Below are 14294 nucleotides of genomic sequence, written 5' to 3' on the forward strand. Positions count from 1 at the left end.
TTTCTTCACAAGAAAAAAAAACTTTAGAAGTATAGGAAATCCATTAGAAAATTTTCAGAGACAGAAAATATGATGAATTGCATATTTTCATGTTTTAATATAAATAAGCTTGTAAGAAGATTCACTGCATTCTTTGTTCCTTGAAATACTGTATATGGGTGGAGATCTTGTGGTAGTGAATTCACTGGTCATTTTTTCCCAGTGAAGAAAACGTTCCAGCCTTGGTTAAGATCTAGGAAAGAAACAGTTGTCTTTGAGAAGGTGTTTTAAATACAGAAAAAATCCATGTTACATGTAGACTGAATTCATAATGCTGGAATGAAACACACACACACACACAGATCTGTCAAATACAGTTATTTAGAATGTCAGACTTGGCTTGAATTTTTAATGATCCCATTCACTGGATTAATTTGTCCAAATGTATCGCTTGTACCACAACACGAGGACGTTATGAAACACCATTGCTTTGTCATTCGCCAGTGACTTTAAGGATGCTCACCTGCTAACGTATCTCCATTCTTAATTGCCAGTTGAACATTCTGTGAAAAGATTTGATTATGATGATAGTGATTATTATTATTATTAGTAGTAGTAGTAGTAGTAGTAGCAGCAGCAGCAGTTGTTGTTGTGGTATGACAGGAGTGACGTCATCAGTGGTGTTGGAAATCGATTCGTAATACTCAAAGCATTTATTTTACTGTAGAATCACAAATCTTACAGTTAAAAAGCGATCGTCTCAAAATCACTACAACCTCGTAGGCGATATAATTTACCTGGCTTAAACACCCCACCATACGCTCAACTGCGTGCAGAGATGACCGTACTCTTCGTAACGCCAGAAGTTCCTGCTGTAGCCACAAAATGACATGTTATCCCAGGAACTTCCGGAGCTACGTGTCTGCTTACATTTTAAGAGGAGTTATAACAACCTACCTGCAGCTGTTTCAGTTCTTTAATTTCGGCCGCGCGGAGATTCTCACGAATATTAATTTCAGACATTATTTGCCAGGAGTAGCCGTTCTTGAAAAACCAAGACCCGGACAGCTTGAAAGTTGGCGCCTAGAACACTAAAGACCAAAATAATCGAGTGTAGAAAGGGTCGATAATAGAACGCTACTATGAAGCAATCGTCGTTAGCCCTTTCAGTTTCACATAAAGTATAGTTCATTCTTATCTTTTATTCGGTCTATGATTCTTATACTTATTAGGCTAAAGTAAACACTGTTCTGCCATTCATGTAGCTTACATTACAAGGTTATATATACAGTATCATGTCAAAAGTATTAGGGCACCGGTGGTTCTTTAAAAAAGGACCCTGGGTTGAGAAGGATTCAGTTATAGGCTATGCGCATTTATTGAATAACAAACCAAAATATCCTATAAACTTTTTTTTAAATACCTTTTATACCTTGTTTATACCTAGGCCTACAATAACACAAAAAATGAGTTTCACTTAAAAATAATATTAGACATGACTTTCCTCAAAATAGCCTCCTTTGGCATTAATTAAAATTAGACGAATTATTGGAAATATCCAATTATTTTGCAAATGAGGGTGGGAGAGAGATGGAGGGGTAGTTCAATTTACTGAAATCTTATCTACCTTAAGTTTAAGTTAAGTTTTTTTTTTTTAGACCATTACATATACATAACTATATAACATTACATTTGTATTAAATTTAGCACATTAAATTAAAAATAAAAATTACACTATGTTATTCATTTGGCGTCACCACAATTTACCTAGCAATAAGAGGGGTCTCATAGTGACATTCTTTAAATTCAGATAGAATAGTCTATATAAAAACAGAAATTGTGCTATTATAGGCCTACGTTAGCCTTTTATTGGCTGGGCCTACGTCATAGTCCTACAATATACTGTCAGGTAGGCTAGGGCGCTAGGCTACAACATATTAGCCGCAATGTATGCTACTGAGGGAAATAGCTGTGCCTAAAGAAATTACTTTACGTTAGTCTATAGGCCTATACTGAATTGATTGATCCGGGGGAAAACGGATTTTCGACGTTGATATTTTGGCTGGTGCGTCTCGATTTGTATTTAGTATCCCTTTTATGTGGCGTGCAGACAGTCGTTTCCGTTTTGCGGGCATTTAGTGAGTTCTGTGAGTTGTGCGTTTCCTGAGCTTTGTCACCTCAGCACTGTGATTCCCACGGCCTCTGAAACTACTTAAAACCTCACTGCCTCCACTGTGGAGCAATTCTGTCATCTCCATATTTACTTTTTCATAAGATAAATAAGTTGTTATTACTTTATTATCCTATGAAACGTACCCATTCGAGTATAATCAACTTTGGCTTGCACGTACAGATTAGATCATATAATAATGATTACAGCTTAAATGATGATTAGCCTGTATATGTGTCAATACTATTGACAGTTTGTCTGTTGCTTTTAATTATAATAAAAATCTGATATAATAAAGTATGGCAATATCTTAAATCCCTTTGGCAATTTGTTTACCATAGGTTGTTTGTGGGTATTTTGTGGTATTTATGCAATTTATAGCACAACCATATTTCTACGAAAAGCGTTTATTGTTATTTTTCGACAAAATGTTGCATGACATATATAAGCAAATACATTATTCACAAATGTGTAACACAGTAACCTCTTGACTATCATATACAAATTTAAAGGCCATACAATATAAACAACATCTGGAAATGTCTCGTTTCCCTGTTGCAGGTGTTGCTTTGATATAGGTGTAAATATTTGCAGATTTAAGTAAAGTAGCTCTATTCAAATTTGCTGTGGGCAATTGACTTCAGACGGCACTTTCCTTCTTGACTGATATGGCCGCGTCCGACCAATGACGAACAGGAAGGTACACATCAAAGCAAAGTCCAGCCAACCAGCTTCTCTCCTAAGTCCCGTAAAGTGTCGTGACGGAGGTATGAGACTATTTAGCTGGAACTAATCAGACTGATGACTTCAAATCAATTCTCTGATAAATTTTTGTGAAACATGGGAATATACTGCCTGGACTGAAAGTCGTATTTACAGGATACACTAGCATTTTTGATACAAAAGCTAGCCTCACCATAAAGCCCTGGAGATTTTGAACAGAATGGCATCCAGTACCAGCGAATGCCCCGGGAAAAGTATCCAGTACCGAGTTGACCATCTCCTGAGCGCAGTTGAAAACGAATTACAGGCGGGGAGCGAGAAGGGAGACCCCACTGAAAGAGAGCTCAAAGTCAGTCTGGACGAGAGGGAACTGTGGCAGAAATTTAAGGAACTCACCAATGAGATGATTGTAACCAAGAACGGCAGGTAAATATACGGACCTGGCCACACAGAATATAAATACTGCCTAGCATGTTGTATTTCGTTACTGTTTATTACATTTATATTCCACAGTTTTGATTAAATAGTAGGCCTACGTTATCAACTGGAAAGAGTTTTCGAGGTGATTGTACAATTGATCTTGAATTTCATTGGAAGTCATAATAATAGCAATTTTCCAAATTATACTACATAATTTATTATGAAATAAATCAGTGCAAACAGACTCGATAATACGTATTAAGAAATGGAATATATAATAATGAAAACTGCACATAGATGAATGAGAATTCAGTAAGATACTGATAAATTGTTAACTATTGGACTAGCTGGGAATGGGAAAAAATATGTTTTCCCATTTACCGTTAATCATTCGTGACCACTTATTTTTCAAAAAATAGATCGTGACATTATTCCCTGTTCCAGGCGGATGTTTCCAGTACTGAAGGTGAGCGTATCGGGGCTGGATCCAAACGCTATGTACTCATTCCTGCTGGATTTCGTGGCAGCAGACAATCACAGGTGGAAATACGTGAACGGGGAGTGGGTCCCTGGAGGAAAACCAGAACCACAGGCCCCCAGCTGCGTGTACATCCACCCAGACTCGCCAAATTTCGGAGCGCACTGGATGAAAGCCCCTGTTTCCTTCAGTAAAGTCAAATTAACCAACAAACTCAACGGAGGCGGACAGGTTAGACGATATTTTATCTAAAGGGAAAAACGTTTAGCTACTTTATATATGTATCAAAGATCCTTATCAGCTTCAGATCCTTGACGACTAGTATGCCGCGGCCTGTATTTGAATTGGGTAAATATGGGTCAAGAAGCTCATTAAGAAATTTTGTTGCCTTTCCAATAATTACTATGATCCCTTCATTAATTTGCTCCCCAGATCATGTTGAACTCCCTCCATAAGTATGAGCCCCGTATCCACATAGTGCGCGTCGGCGGCCCGCAGCGGATGATCACGAGCCACTCTTTCCCAGAGACACAGTTCATCGCTGTCACCGCGTACCAGAACGAGGAGGTTTGTGCGCGCCACATATGTTGGAATTCGTGAATGCCTTTTCGGGTTCTATGAAGACTTTTATCTGGGTATAACACCGCAGTACTTCCAGGGAAATTACATTCACATAGGGGATGCGTAATGTGGTGACAAAATGCGGCCACCAGTTTAATTAGTACTACTTCTGCCATTGTACGGCTCAACGAAATGATAAAACATCACAGTTCATTCTAAATAAATTAATATTTTATAATTACCCACAGTGTACCAATCTCCATCCCTGATTTTCCCGACAGGTCACTGCACTTAAGATCAAATACAACCCCTTTGCCAAAGCTTTTTTGGACGCTAAGGAAAGGTATGATGCCTCGCCGATTTTTCAAACGTGAAATTTATTCTACCGAAATGTTGTTTGTTGGCTACTGTATAATTTGTAATAATCTGTATATAATCTATAATCTGTATAATTTTATGTTCTAAATAATTCCCCTTTATAGAACTGATCATAAGGACATTATGGATGACGTTGGGGACAACCAACAATCTGGATATTCCCAATGTAAGTCTTATATAACTTTTACATTGTCTGCTACATGCAATTTGTACATACAAGATATTATAATAAATGAATAAACAAACAAACAAATAAATATCTCATGTGCATTAACCAACATTGATATCAATGATTATGCAATTTAAAGGAGAATTTCAACATTGTTGGATAGAGATACTGAAGAAAAATTTAATGGGACAATAATGCATTACAAATTAAATCGAGTCTGTACACCTCAGAAATACTTGTGAGATATTTTCTTCATTAGTATTTTGCAATAATGCCTACTTGGCTTAAAACATGTTTTAGCATTACAGTTTTGACTGTGCCTTCTGTGCTTTTGCCAAATAAAAATATCTGTATTTTAAGATAAGCCCCTTACTTGGATTAGCCATGCACAGCACAGTGGTAGTCACTTTGCAAAAACCAACAAAAAAGCCAAACAGAATTACTTCATATGATAAACATGCCCCCCCCCCTCCCTCTCTCTCTCCCCCTCCAGTAGGTGGGTGGTTCATTCCTAGTACAGGATCTCTCTGCCCCCCAGCGAACCCTCACCCCCAATTTGGAGGATCCCTGTCCCTGTCTTCCTCCTCACATGGCTGCGATCGCTACTCTACCCTGAGGAATACCCGCTCTGCACCGTACCCCAGCCCCTACACCCACAGAAACCCATCGCCAAGTGAGTGGCTTCATCCCCCGCCAAAACCTGCATGTACATACACACACTTACGGCCGCACACACCAACCTGTACCCATCGCCAAGTGAGGGGCTCCATCCCCCGCCAAACCCTCACATACGTACACACACGTACGGCCGCACACACACCGACCTGTACCCGATGCCTCTCCCCCTGCTAAACGGGAACCTTCCCTGTGGAATGCCAGGCATGCTCTTCCCTTTGCAGACACCACCCTCTGATGAACCCCCACAAACAGCCACAACCATGGAATGCACAAACCCACTAGCACCATGCACCCTCTGGCCCCTGGCTCCGGGTGCAGTGTGCAGTTTGCTGTGTGCTGTGTGCAGTGTGATGTGTGCTGTGTGCAGTGTGGTATGGCTCTAGTCCTACCCTAGTCAATCTGGCTGTAATCATATGCATAGCGATATTTGTAATTATAATTATGTATATGTATACATACATAATTATAATTATACTCTTGCAACCCAAAGGTTACAGGTTTGGATTTCCAGGTGGGTCAGTGTCCTTATGCCTTCAGTCAAAGTGCCTCTTTTAAATCCAGAATTCAGAGCATTCCTAAATAAATGTACTTTATCAAAATGCTGAATAAAAAATGCTGACTGGTAGCTTGTGCTTTGGAGGAGAGCAAGTGCCTGCTTGTCTTCTGAAGTTGCAGCGATGAGACAGGTGCACAAATACAGCTTGTGCCCTCCAGATTGTGTGTAATGCACCTTTGAGCCCTGGCTTGGTGTGTGTTGGTGGTGATGGCGTTTAATGTGTGGTGCTTCACGTTGCCTTGCAGCCAGTTACACAGACAACTCGTCAGCCTGCCTGTCCATGCTGCCTGCTCATGAGAACTGGTCCGGCCTGCAGATGCCCACCCACTCCAGCATGCTGTCCATGGGTCACAGCACCAGCTCCAGCACCACCTCAACGTTAGTCTGCCCTGTCCTTTCCCATGAGCACTCTGTTGCCCGCATTCATAAAACATGGGCCTGTATTCAAGACATATGTGTCCTTAACTTTGTCTTACAGGCAAAAGCAAGTGCTTTTGAGTGCTTTTGTTGGTTAAGTACACATCTTTTTGTATTATTGTAATTTAAAATAGAAAAAAAAGTGTACTTTAGTTTGTTATTCAATATACATGCATATATTAAGTGAATTCTTCTCTACGCAAAGTTTTGTGCGTGTGTGTATGTTTGAGTGTATATACAGTGTAACAATGAATATGAGGTTAAAACACAGAATGTCAGCTTTAATTTGGTGATTTGTGTAGCAATTACAGCCCAAAAATTGTGTCACAGTCCAGATACTTATGGATGTCATTGAATATATCTGTACTTCTCCTGTGAGACAATAGGTAATGCTTTATTACTGTATTAAATTATATATACTGTATTATACTATAATATTCACTATGCATTATGTATTGTGTTTTATTGTGTTATTTTAACATCACAAAAATATATGTATGTATAATATGTAAATGTAAATTCAGTTCTCCTTTGATTATGTAATGATTATATGTCTTCCTTGTTTCATAGGCAATACCCCAGCCTGTGGTCAGTGGGTAACTCCTCTGCCACCCCAGTGTCCCAGTCTGCCGGGATGTCCACTGCGTTCAGCTCTTCTTTCCTACGAGGCTCCACCAGTCACTACCCAGGCCTGTCCCATCCCGGCACAGTGCCCCCCTCTGGCTCCCCGCTGTATGACAGCACTGTCCCAACGGACTTGCACGACGTGTCCCAGTACGATATCTCGCCCCATGCCCGCCTAGCAACCGCCTGGACCCCCATCACTCCCCCCTCCTTGTAGGGTGGTGCACTTCCTCATGGAGACAGTTGCCCAGAGACTGAATGATTGTACCTGAGTTGCTACCGCAGAGACTGAATGATTGTGCTTGAGTTGCTACCATAGAGACTATGATTGTGCTTGAGTTTGCTTGTGCTTGAGGTACTACCATAGAGACTATGTGATTGTGCTCGAGTTGCTACCATAGATACTCTATGGTACACTCTAAAATACGTCATTAGAAAAAAGCACAAAGAATTCAGTACAACTACTGATGAACATGATGAAGCAAACGGGACCATATAGAGCTCTTACCTACTTTCTTGATGTGACATGAACACATTAATAAGCATTAATTGTATTTTACCCTCTGTGATCATGTTAACCTGAGATAATTAGCATCTACTGGCACACGAACACCTGCTTTGTTGAGAGAAAAATTAGACCATAGATGTAGTTTCTGTTTTCTCTCATGCTTTCCCTCGGTTTTACTCCCTGACTGGGAATTCCCTAATCGCGCTCAGGGATTGATTGTCTTCCCTGTCACATTAGCATTGTGACACTCACCACGACCTCCATCGTCGACTCAGGAGCGCACAGACAGTCATGTGCTCACCTTCAAAAGCATGTGTGATGTTGCTGCTGCTGCTTACACATATGTTTCATTTCAAGAGACCATGGCATTATTAATGCCTGTCCAGGTCTGTATAATTGAAGAGCCACCATTTTGTTATGGCTGCTTCCCATACATTTTGGCTCAACACTGTCTGATTTTTTCCACCATGAGATATAATTTGATAATGGATACATCTTTTAAACAGGAGATGTTGAAGGCCATATGAAACTGCCGTGGATTATTTATACTGTATGTTTGAACGTCTTTGTACACTTTTTGTAGCATAGCACTTTTTGTGCTAATTGTACAGACCATCCCTTGCCTTGTCAATATTGTAAATATGAATATAATTTGGTTTATTTTATTGTTATGGGAAGGATGAAAAAACTATTTTTCGGGGATTGTATGTAATTCATTTATGTGTATTTTGTGTTCACAAGCCAGGAAAGAAATATCTTATTGTAACGTTACTCATGAGCTGTTACCAAAGTGAACATTAAAGGGTCTTGCTACAGGTGTGATGCTGTTTGTCTCCTGATTGTCTAAAGACAATTCTTTGTTTTTTCTAAATATATATATACACTGTGCAAACTGCTTTTTAGTCCCCATCATTTTTTCAATGTGTCCTGTCACAGACATCTAGGCAAAATGTTTTCCCTCTCATCACTGTAACAACTTACATCAGTTCTGGGGGAGGGGAGAGATTGGTGCATGCATCCTTCATAACAGATGCAATCAGGAGGGATTCTCCAATGCAGTTATCACATTGGATGACTGCACAACTGTCAAAGCTGGTGCAGCAGGCTGACTACAGGTACCAAGTTGATCATAAGAGGCATTTTTTCAGTTCCAGTTAAGCGCCAATCCTTGGGATTTGTGACCATTTGATGGTGGGATCCACCTCAGGTCCAGCCATGCACCAAGAGCACAGACTTCTGTATACTGTATTCTACCCAACTGATCCCTGTAGGATCCATTTTTGAAAAACAAAAGCGTCTCGAGTGGGTGGTATGAACTTCAGTGCTTGTGCAAATTATTCTCACGAAATTCTCCTTAAAACGGCACATTTTGACCGAATTACATGTATTTGACCTGAAGCCATGTCACGTGATATATAGAGCCAATTACAAGTGTTTGTGGTCTGAAAGCATTTCACGTGATATATTATAAAAAATATGGCAGCCTTAAGTGTCCCAGTATTGCCATCCTTGATTACTGACTGAGCGAGGAGCATGTTTAAAGTGTGGGGTGACAGGGTCAGAGCGCCTGCAGCTTTGAGCAAGCACGAAAAGCATACTGGCTCTGTTTAACAAATCTGGTGAGGAACGGGGGAAGGGGAAAGAAAGACAGCTCGCAATTCACAAACCTCACTGAGAGCTGAAGCCCCTGGTCTTGCTTTTGTGTACACCGACATGTTCAACTTTGTTTGAACTCACCTAACGCGCTTTATTTTATTGTATTTTTAACCGAAAGTCGCAAGCATACTTATCCGCACGTTGGTTGCGCAGTAGCCAAACTATCAAGAGCTGTCATAGGCCTACTCGTTTATATAAACAAAAAGGCCTATACAGAATTAAACTTTTTTTGTAGTTTTGTTATGTGTCCAGTGTTTATTTCCTAGTTTTGATTTAGCAGTATCAACTGGGGATCATGTTTATAAAACACCTTATTTTCTTGGATCGTATAAATATTTTTGTGACCGATGCTCCTCGAGGCCTCACTCAAAGTAGCTGCTCGGAATTGTACCACGTCTGCGCCGTAAACTCGTGGGAGAAGGCCCTGGAATATACGCTCTGCTTGGAGCACTTTAAACACAGGTAGGCTAAATCAAATGTTTACAGTCCCATCTCAAGTTTGTTGTTTTGCATTTGTAACATTTCTGCGGCGGCTCCGGACTTTTTTCCTGGATGGTTAATGATGGTTGGTGACTGGCCCAGTTCGGCCTTGTGTACTTTGCTCTTATGAGAGAATTCTGCTCACATAGGTGAGGAATTACATCCATCTACAGCGGCTGAGATCGCAGAGAAAAAGCTGCCGAGACCCGGAGAACGCGGGCCAACGTCTGCCGAGAAACCGCGGTGATTAACCTTTGAGTCCCGGCCTGTCACTGAGTTTAATTCACAGATCCGTGAGATGAGGACGATTCTCTCCGAATTAATAATCACTACATTTCCGCCCCTTGCCCCATGACTGCATCTGACAGGTTTTTTCCTCTCTGTCATGTGGTCAGTGGCTGCACAACTAACCCAAAGTCGCCTTAAGATAGACCTTTATTCACCTTTTGTAAAAAACGCAAAAGCAAAAATGCTATGCGTATTTTGGGCGACTATCAATGTTGTAATGAGTAAATATGCAAACGAAGTGCCTTTTTTTGACTCTTCGTGTAATTACTTTGTGTAACTACCCCCACAAAAGTCCTCCTAAAGTGAACGTTCTCTATATCAGTATGAAAAAGGTCTAGTGCATGCAGAGCGAGACTAGCCAGCTGGCAGTCAAGTTAGAATCGGTGTGCGCATTGTGCGACTATCAGCTCCAAGGCCCTGTCACCTAATTGCTGAGCGATCAGCAGTGGAGTACGAACTCCCGTGCCTTGTGTTCGCTGCACGTTTCTGTGAACTGAGTACAGAAAGATCTTCGCTTGTTATCCGATGATTCTTCGGTGATCTCTGGCGGATGACTCTGAGCGCGAGTTTGGAGGACAGAATGTTATGTGCCCATTCATTTTTTTTGCAATATAGCATTTGAAATAATAAGCTATGTTTGCAGTTATTGCTATTCAAAAGACATTAATCTGTGTATTAAGAAAACATTGAAACGTGTTAAATAAATGCATATTTATGGTGATAGGCTACGAATAGTCCAATGTGATTTCTAAAGTTATATACAGTGTAAAACAACTGAGTGATTGGGCCTTGACATTGAAGCAAGCTTGTTCCTAGCCTGTTATTTAAATAAATAAATAAATAAATAAATAAATAAATAGGGGCCTTAAGAGTATCTGTTTAGGACAGGGATCCCTGTTCCTTGAGTTCTCAGAAAAATTGGAAAACTATCTTAAGAACATTCTGTTAATATTGCAATATCTAAAATTATACAAAGATAAACATAGTTTACAAAAGAATGGTTTCTACATTATCAGTAATTGTGTGGTCTTTGTAATTTAGGATATCTTTATATTGTTGTGAATACATATTTGATGTAGATAAATAGCACATGTAATATTTTAGGTATGTTTCTACGTATTTCTGTGTTAAATAGCACTTGACCAATGACCAATTACAGAACATTAATAGGAAATTTGGAGCAAATAATATGGACCTGTACAACCAGCTGCTTTGATAGTATTTATTTTATTATTTTTATGCACACATAAACATCTCTGTAGTTTATGTATTTGGTTGATAATTAAGTGTGCACAGTTGTATTTAACACAAAAATGTAATTGTGTGTGTTTTGTGGGGGGGGGGGGGGGGGGCGGTTTCATGGAAGAAATTTTTAACGGTTCACTGTTGCCATCTACTGGCCAGAATACTCCACATGTGGCACAACCACTGGTCGGGAGATACTTCAGTATGATAAGTTAAGAACAGCTACTAGGAATGTGCAATTTTACCTGAATTGCCATGTCTATGTAAGAGAAATTGAAGAAATACATCTAGGAACTGTAAGTATTGTATAATTAACAAATACCAAGAACAAGAAGACAAACAGAAACAACAAAAACAACTTTATTTGTGCAGTACTTTTCTTATAGGTATGCAAAACACTTTGGAGATTATTATTACATTTAAATATAATTTACAGAATTTTGCATATGCTCTTGTCCAGAGCAACCTGAAAATGTGCTTTGAACTTCTGTACAAGATTGCTTTGCATCCATATATTAGCAAGTACAGAACTCTCAGAAGACCAAATAACTGCTATCTACACAATTTGTACTTGGGTTTTTTTTATTTTTTCAAGAAGGGTAAGTGAGGGTGGGAAGTTTAAATTTTATTGAGAGTCTGTAAATGCTTACTTCAGGTGTTTTCTGAAGAGATGGATCTTCAGTGTTCTTCTGAATAAATGGGTACAGAGCAGATCACATGCTGTCATCCGTGTGTAAAGCGACCTGCAAGACTGCATAACTGCATATTTTTAAAACATGCATCTAAAGAATGTGTGAGAAGTCTCTATGACCTTGATATTTTACTTTTCATCTTCAAGTAAAACTGATCACTTCTCTGTGAGAGTTGAATTAAAATGCACCAGAGGGTGTGCAGGAGACTGAGAATTGAAACTATATCGGGTTGTATCATCATTTTGACATTGTGCTGTGAAAATTGAGAAAACTACAGATATATTTATATAAGTTTTTCCACAATATATCAAATATCATTGGTCCTGTTTGCGATATATTAAAAAAGTGTACTTCCTTGACCTTTTCTTTGACTTTTCTGTTAAACTTAATGCAGGAAATTTCTGTGGAATAAGTACAATAGCATTTGTGTTGAAAATTCATGCATAACTTGCTGTGCTGGCCAGTGGAAGTGGGAAAAAAGCGGGAGATTTTATGACCTTTGAACTTATGAAAATTAAAGTTGTTCTGGCATCCAGTAAGAGTACCATCTCTTGCCTGGTTGCATACAAAAATATCCATAGCTGACTATTATTTTTGTTACCTGCTCGAAGCCAGGTAGGGTCGTTGGCCTTTTAGAATAAATCGTTTTTTTTCTCCAGCAGGTGGCAGAAATTCACAGAAACCAACTTGTGAATCCCATGTATCACTTGCTAGTTTGGGCCGTTGTAATCTGTAACTGGATAAAGGCATGCAAATAATACATTTGAATTTTTACGGCAATAACTAAAGGGAAAAAAAAAACATGCATATGCAAGCACACACACAATCAGCCACTGAAGATCCTGTTGTTTATGGAATAGAGTTTTTTTTTCTGCATGGTTGAGTCTCTTTGAAGGCCTCAGTAGAACTGGCCTCAATATGACTCTTTGGCCTTTTCCATGGTAGGTCTTTTTTGACATTTAATTAGTCACCTGTTCCAGATTGCTGTACTAAATCAGGCATTTTTGGACCTTTATGGTGTCCAGACTACTCTGCAAGGCCAGCTTTCCTCTCTTGATTTGATATTGATATTGATACGTGGTTTGATCCCCTGTTATGTTCATCTCATAAAAAAGATGACTGGTCTGTTTGTGTTACCATTGCAAAGGGTGGACAAAGTATTGAAAACAGTGGTGTGGATGTTTGTAGTAATTTCTGAGAAGTGTCATTTTGGTTGATTGCATTGAATCATTATTAAATTAGGAACATTTTGAGAGTGAGGGTTAAATTATAGTGCTGTACTTTTACATTTTAATCATTACTAAAATTATATTAAATGAATTCCCCCCCCCCCCCCATTTTTATCCTGCAATATAGCTGATTGCCTGCCTTATTTATTTAACAGTCTTATTTCTTCATTTTAGTCATGGGTGTGAATAATTGTTGAGGGCGCTGTAGATATGTGGTGACCACTAGGGGGTCTGGCATGCCTCTCTCACATCATTGCATGCTTTATGTTTTTCTTTTTGGCAAGTGTTGCAAATGATGCAACATCCACTTCCCTTTCAAACCAGACAATGACCTGGCCTCATCCTGAGGGGAAAGGATAAGTTATTGGATTGGAGAGAGAAAAGTGATGTCCTATGGTGGGAACAGAAGGAAATACTGGATACAAGTTTTGTGTGGGATTTGTGTGAATGTCAATGTTTTTTTGGTTTAGGTCCAGCTTTTCAATGGTTTATTCAATGGCATAATATTTGTGAAAATGGTCCACCATTCCGCATGTGATTCTTAAATATGAAAATGAGCCAGGTCAGTGGGTTGGCCTGGGCATTGGAGATTGAACTGAACTCGTTCTGTAATGAAATGCCTCTTTCTTCCTCCTTATTCTTCTGCTGCAGGCTGGCTGCCTGGCGTGGCTGCTGGGGGTGTGATCAGAAATGCCGAGGGATCGTGGAGAGGAGAATGGCACGCTGTCCAAGCTGAAAATGGAGGATTTTGCGGAGCCAAATGGTAAATGGACTGCATTTATATAGCGCTTTTATCCAAAACGCTTTACAATTGATGCCTCTCATTCACCCATTAACACACACACACTCACCAACAGTGAAAGGCTGCCATGCAAGGTACCAATCAGCTTGTTGGGAACAATTAGGGGTTAGGTGTCTTGCTCAGGGACACTTCGACACGCCCAGGGCGGGGGATCGAACGGGCAACCATCTGACTGCCAGACAAACGCTCTTACCTCCTGAGCTGTGTCGCCCCACATACCTCTGTGTGAGAGGGAAGGAGA

The 14294-nt window shown here is 39.8% G+C and overlaps 1 protein-coding gene and 1 long non-coding RNA gene across 2 annotated transcripts; one reads left to right on the forward strand and one right to left on the reverse strand.

Annotated features, from left to right (window-relative positions):
• Positions 1-49: 49 nt before the first annotated feature.
• LOC118218503 lies at positions 50-1126 on the reverse strand. Its single transcript, XR_004763423.1, has 4 exons — positions 937-1126; positions 777-851; positions 503-542; positions 50-232 (listed from the first exon to the last, which is right to left on the reverse strand). It is a non-coding gene; the product is annotated as an uncharacterized LOC118218503 (long non-coding RNA).
• Positions 1127-1437: 311 nt separating this feature from the next.
• tbxtb (T-box transcription factor Tb) lies at positions 1438-8478 on the forward strand. Its single transcript, XM_035399780.1, has 8 exons — positions 1438-3298; positions 3737-4001; positions 4203-4337; positions 4613-4674; positions 4814-4875; positions 5372-5551; positions 6358-6490; positions 7100-8478. Exons 1-8 carry the CDS (start codon positions 3093-3095, stop codon positions 7368-7370), a joined length of 1314 nt encoding a protein of 437 aa, XP_035255671.1. The 5' UTR covers positions 1438-3092; the 3' UTR covers positions 7371-8478.
• Positions 8479-14294: the final 5816 nt, after the last annotated feature.

The sequence above is a fragment of the Anguilla anguilla genome, chromosome 18 (genome assembly GCF_013347855.1).
Source record: "Anguilla anguilla isolate fAngAng1 chromosome 18, fAngAng1.pri, whole genome shotgun sequence".
NCBI classification, from domain to species: domain Eukaryota; kingdom Metazoa; phylum Chordata; class Actinopteri; order Anguilliformes; family Anguillidae; genus Anguilla; species Anguilla anguilla.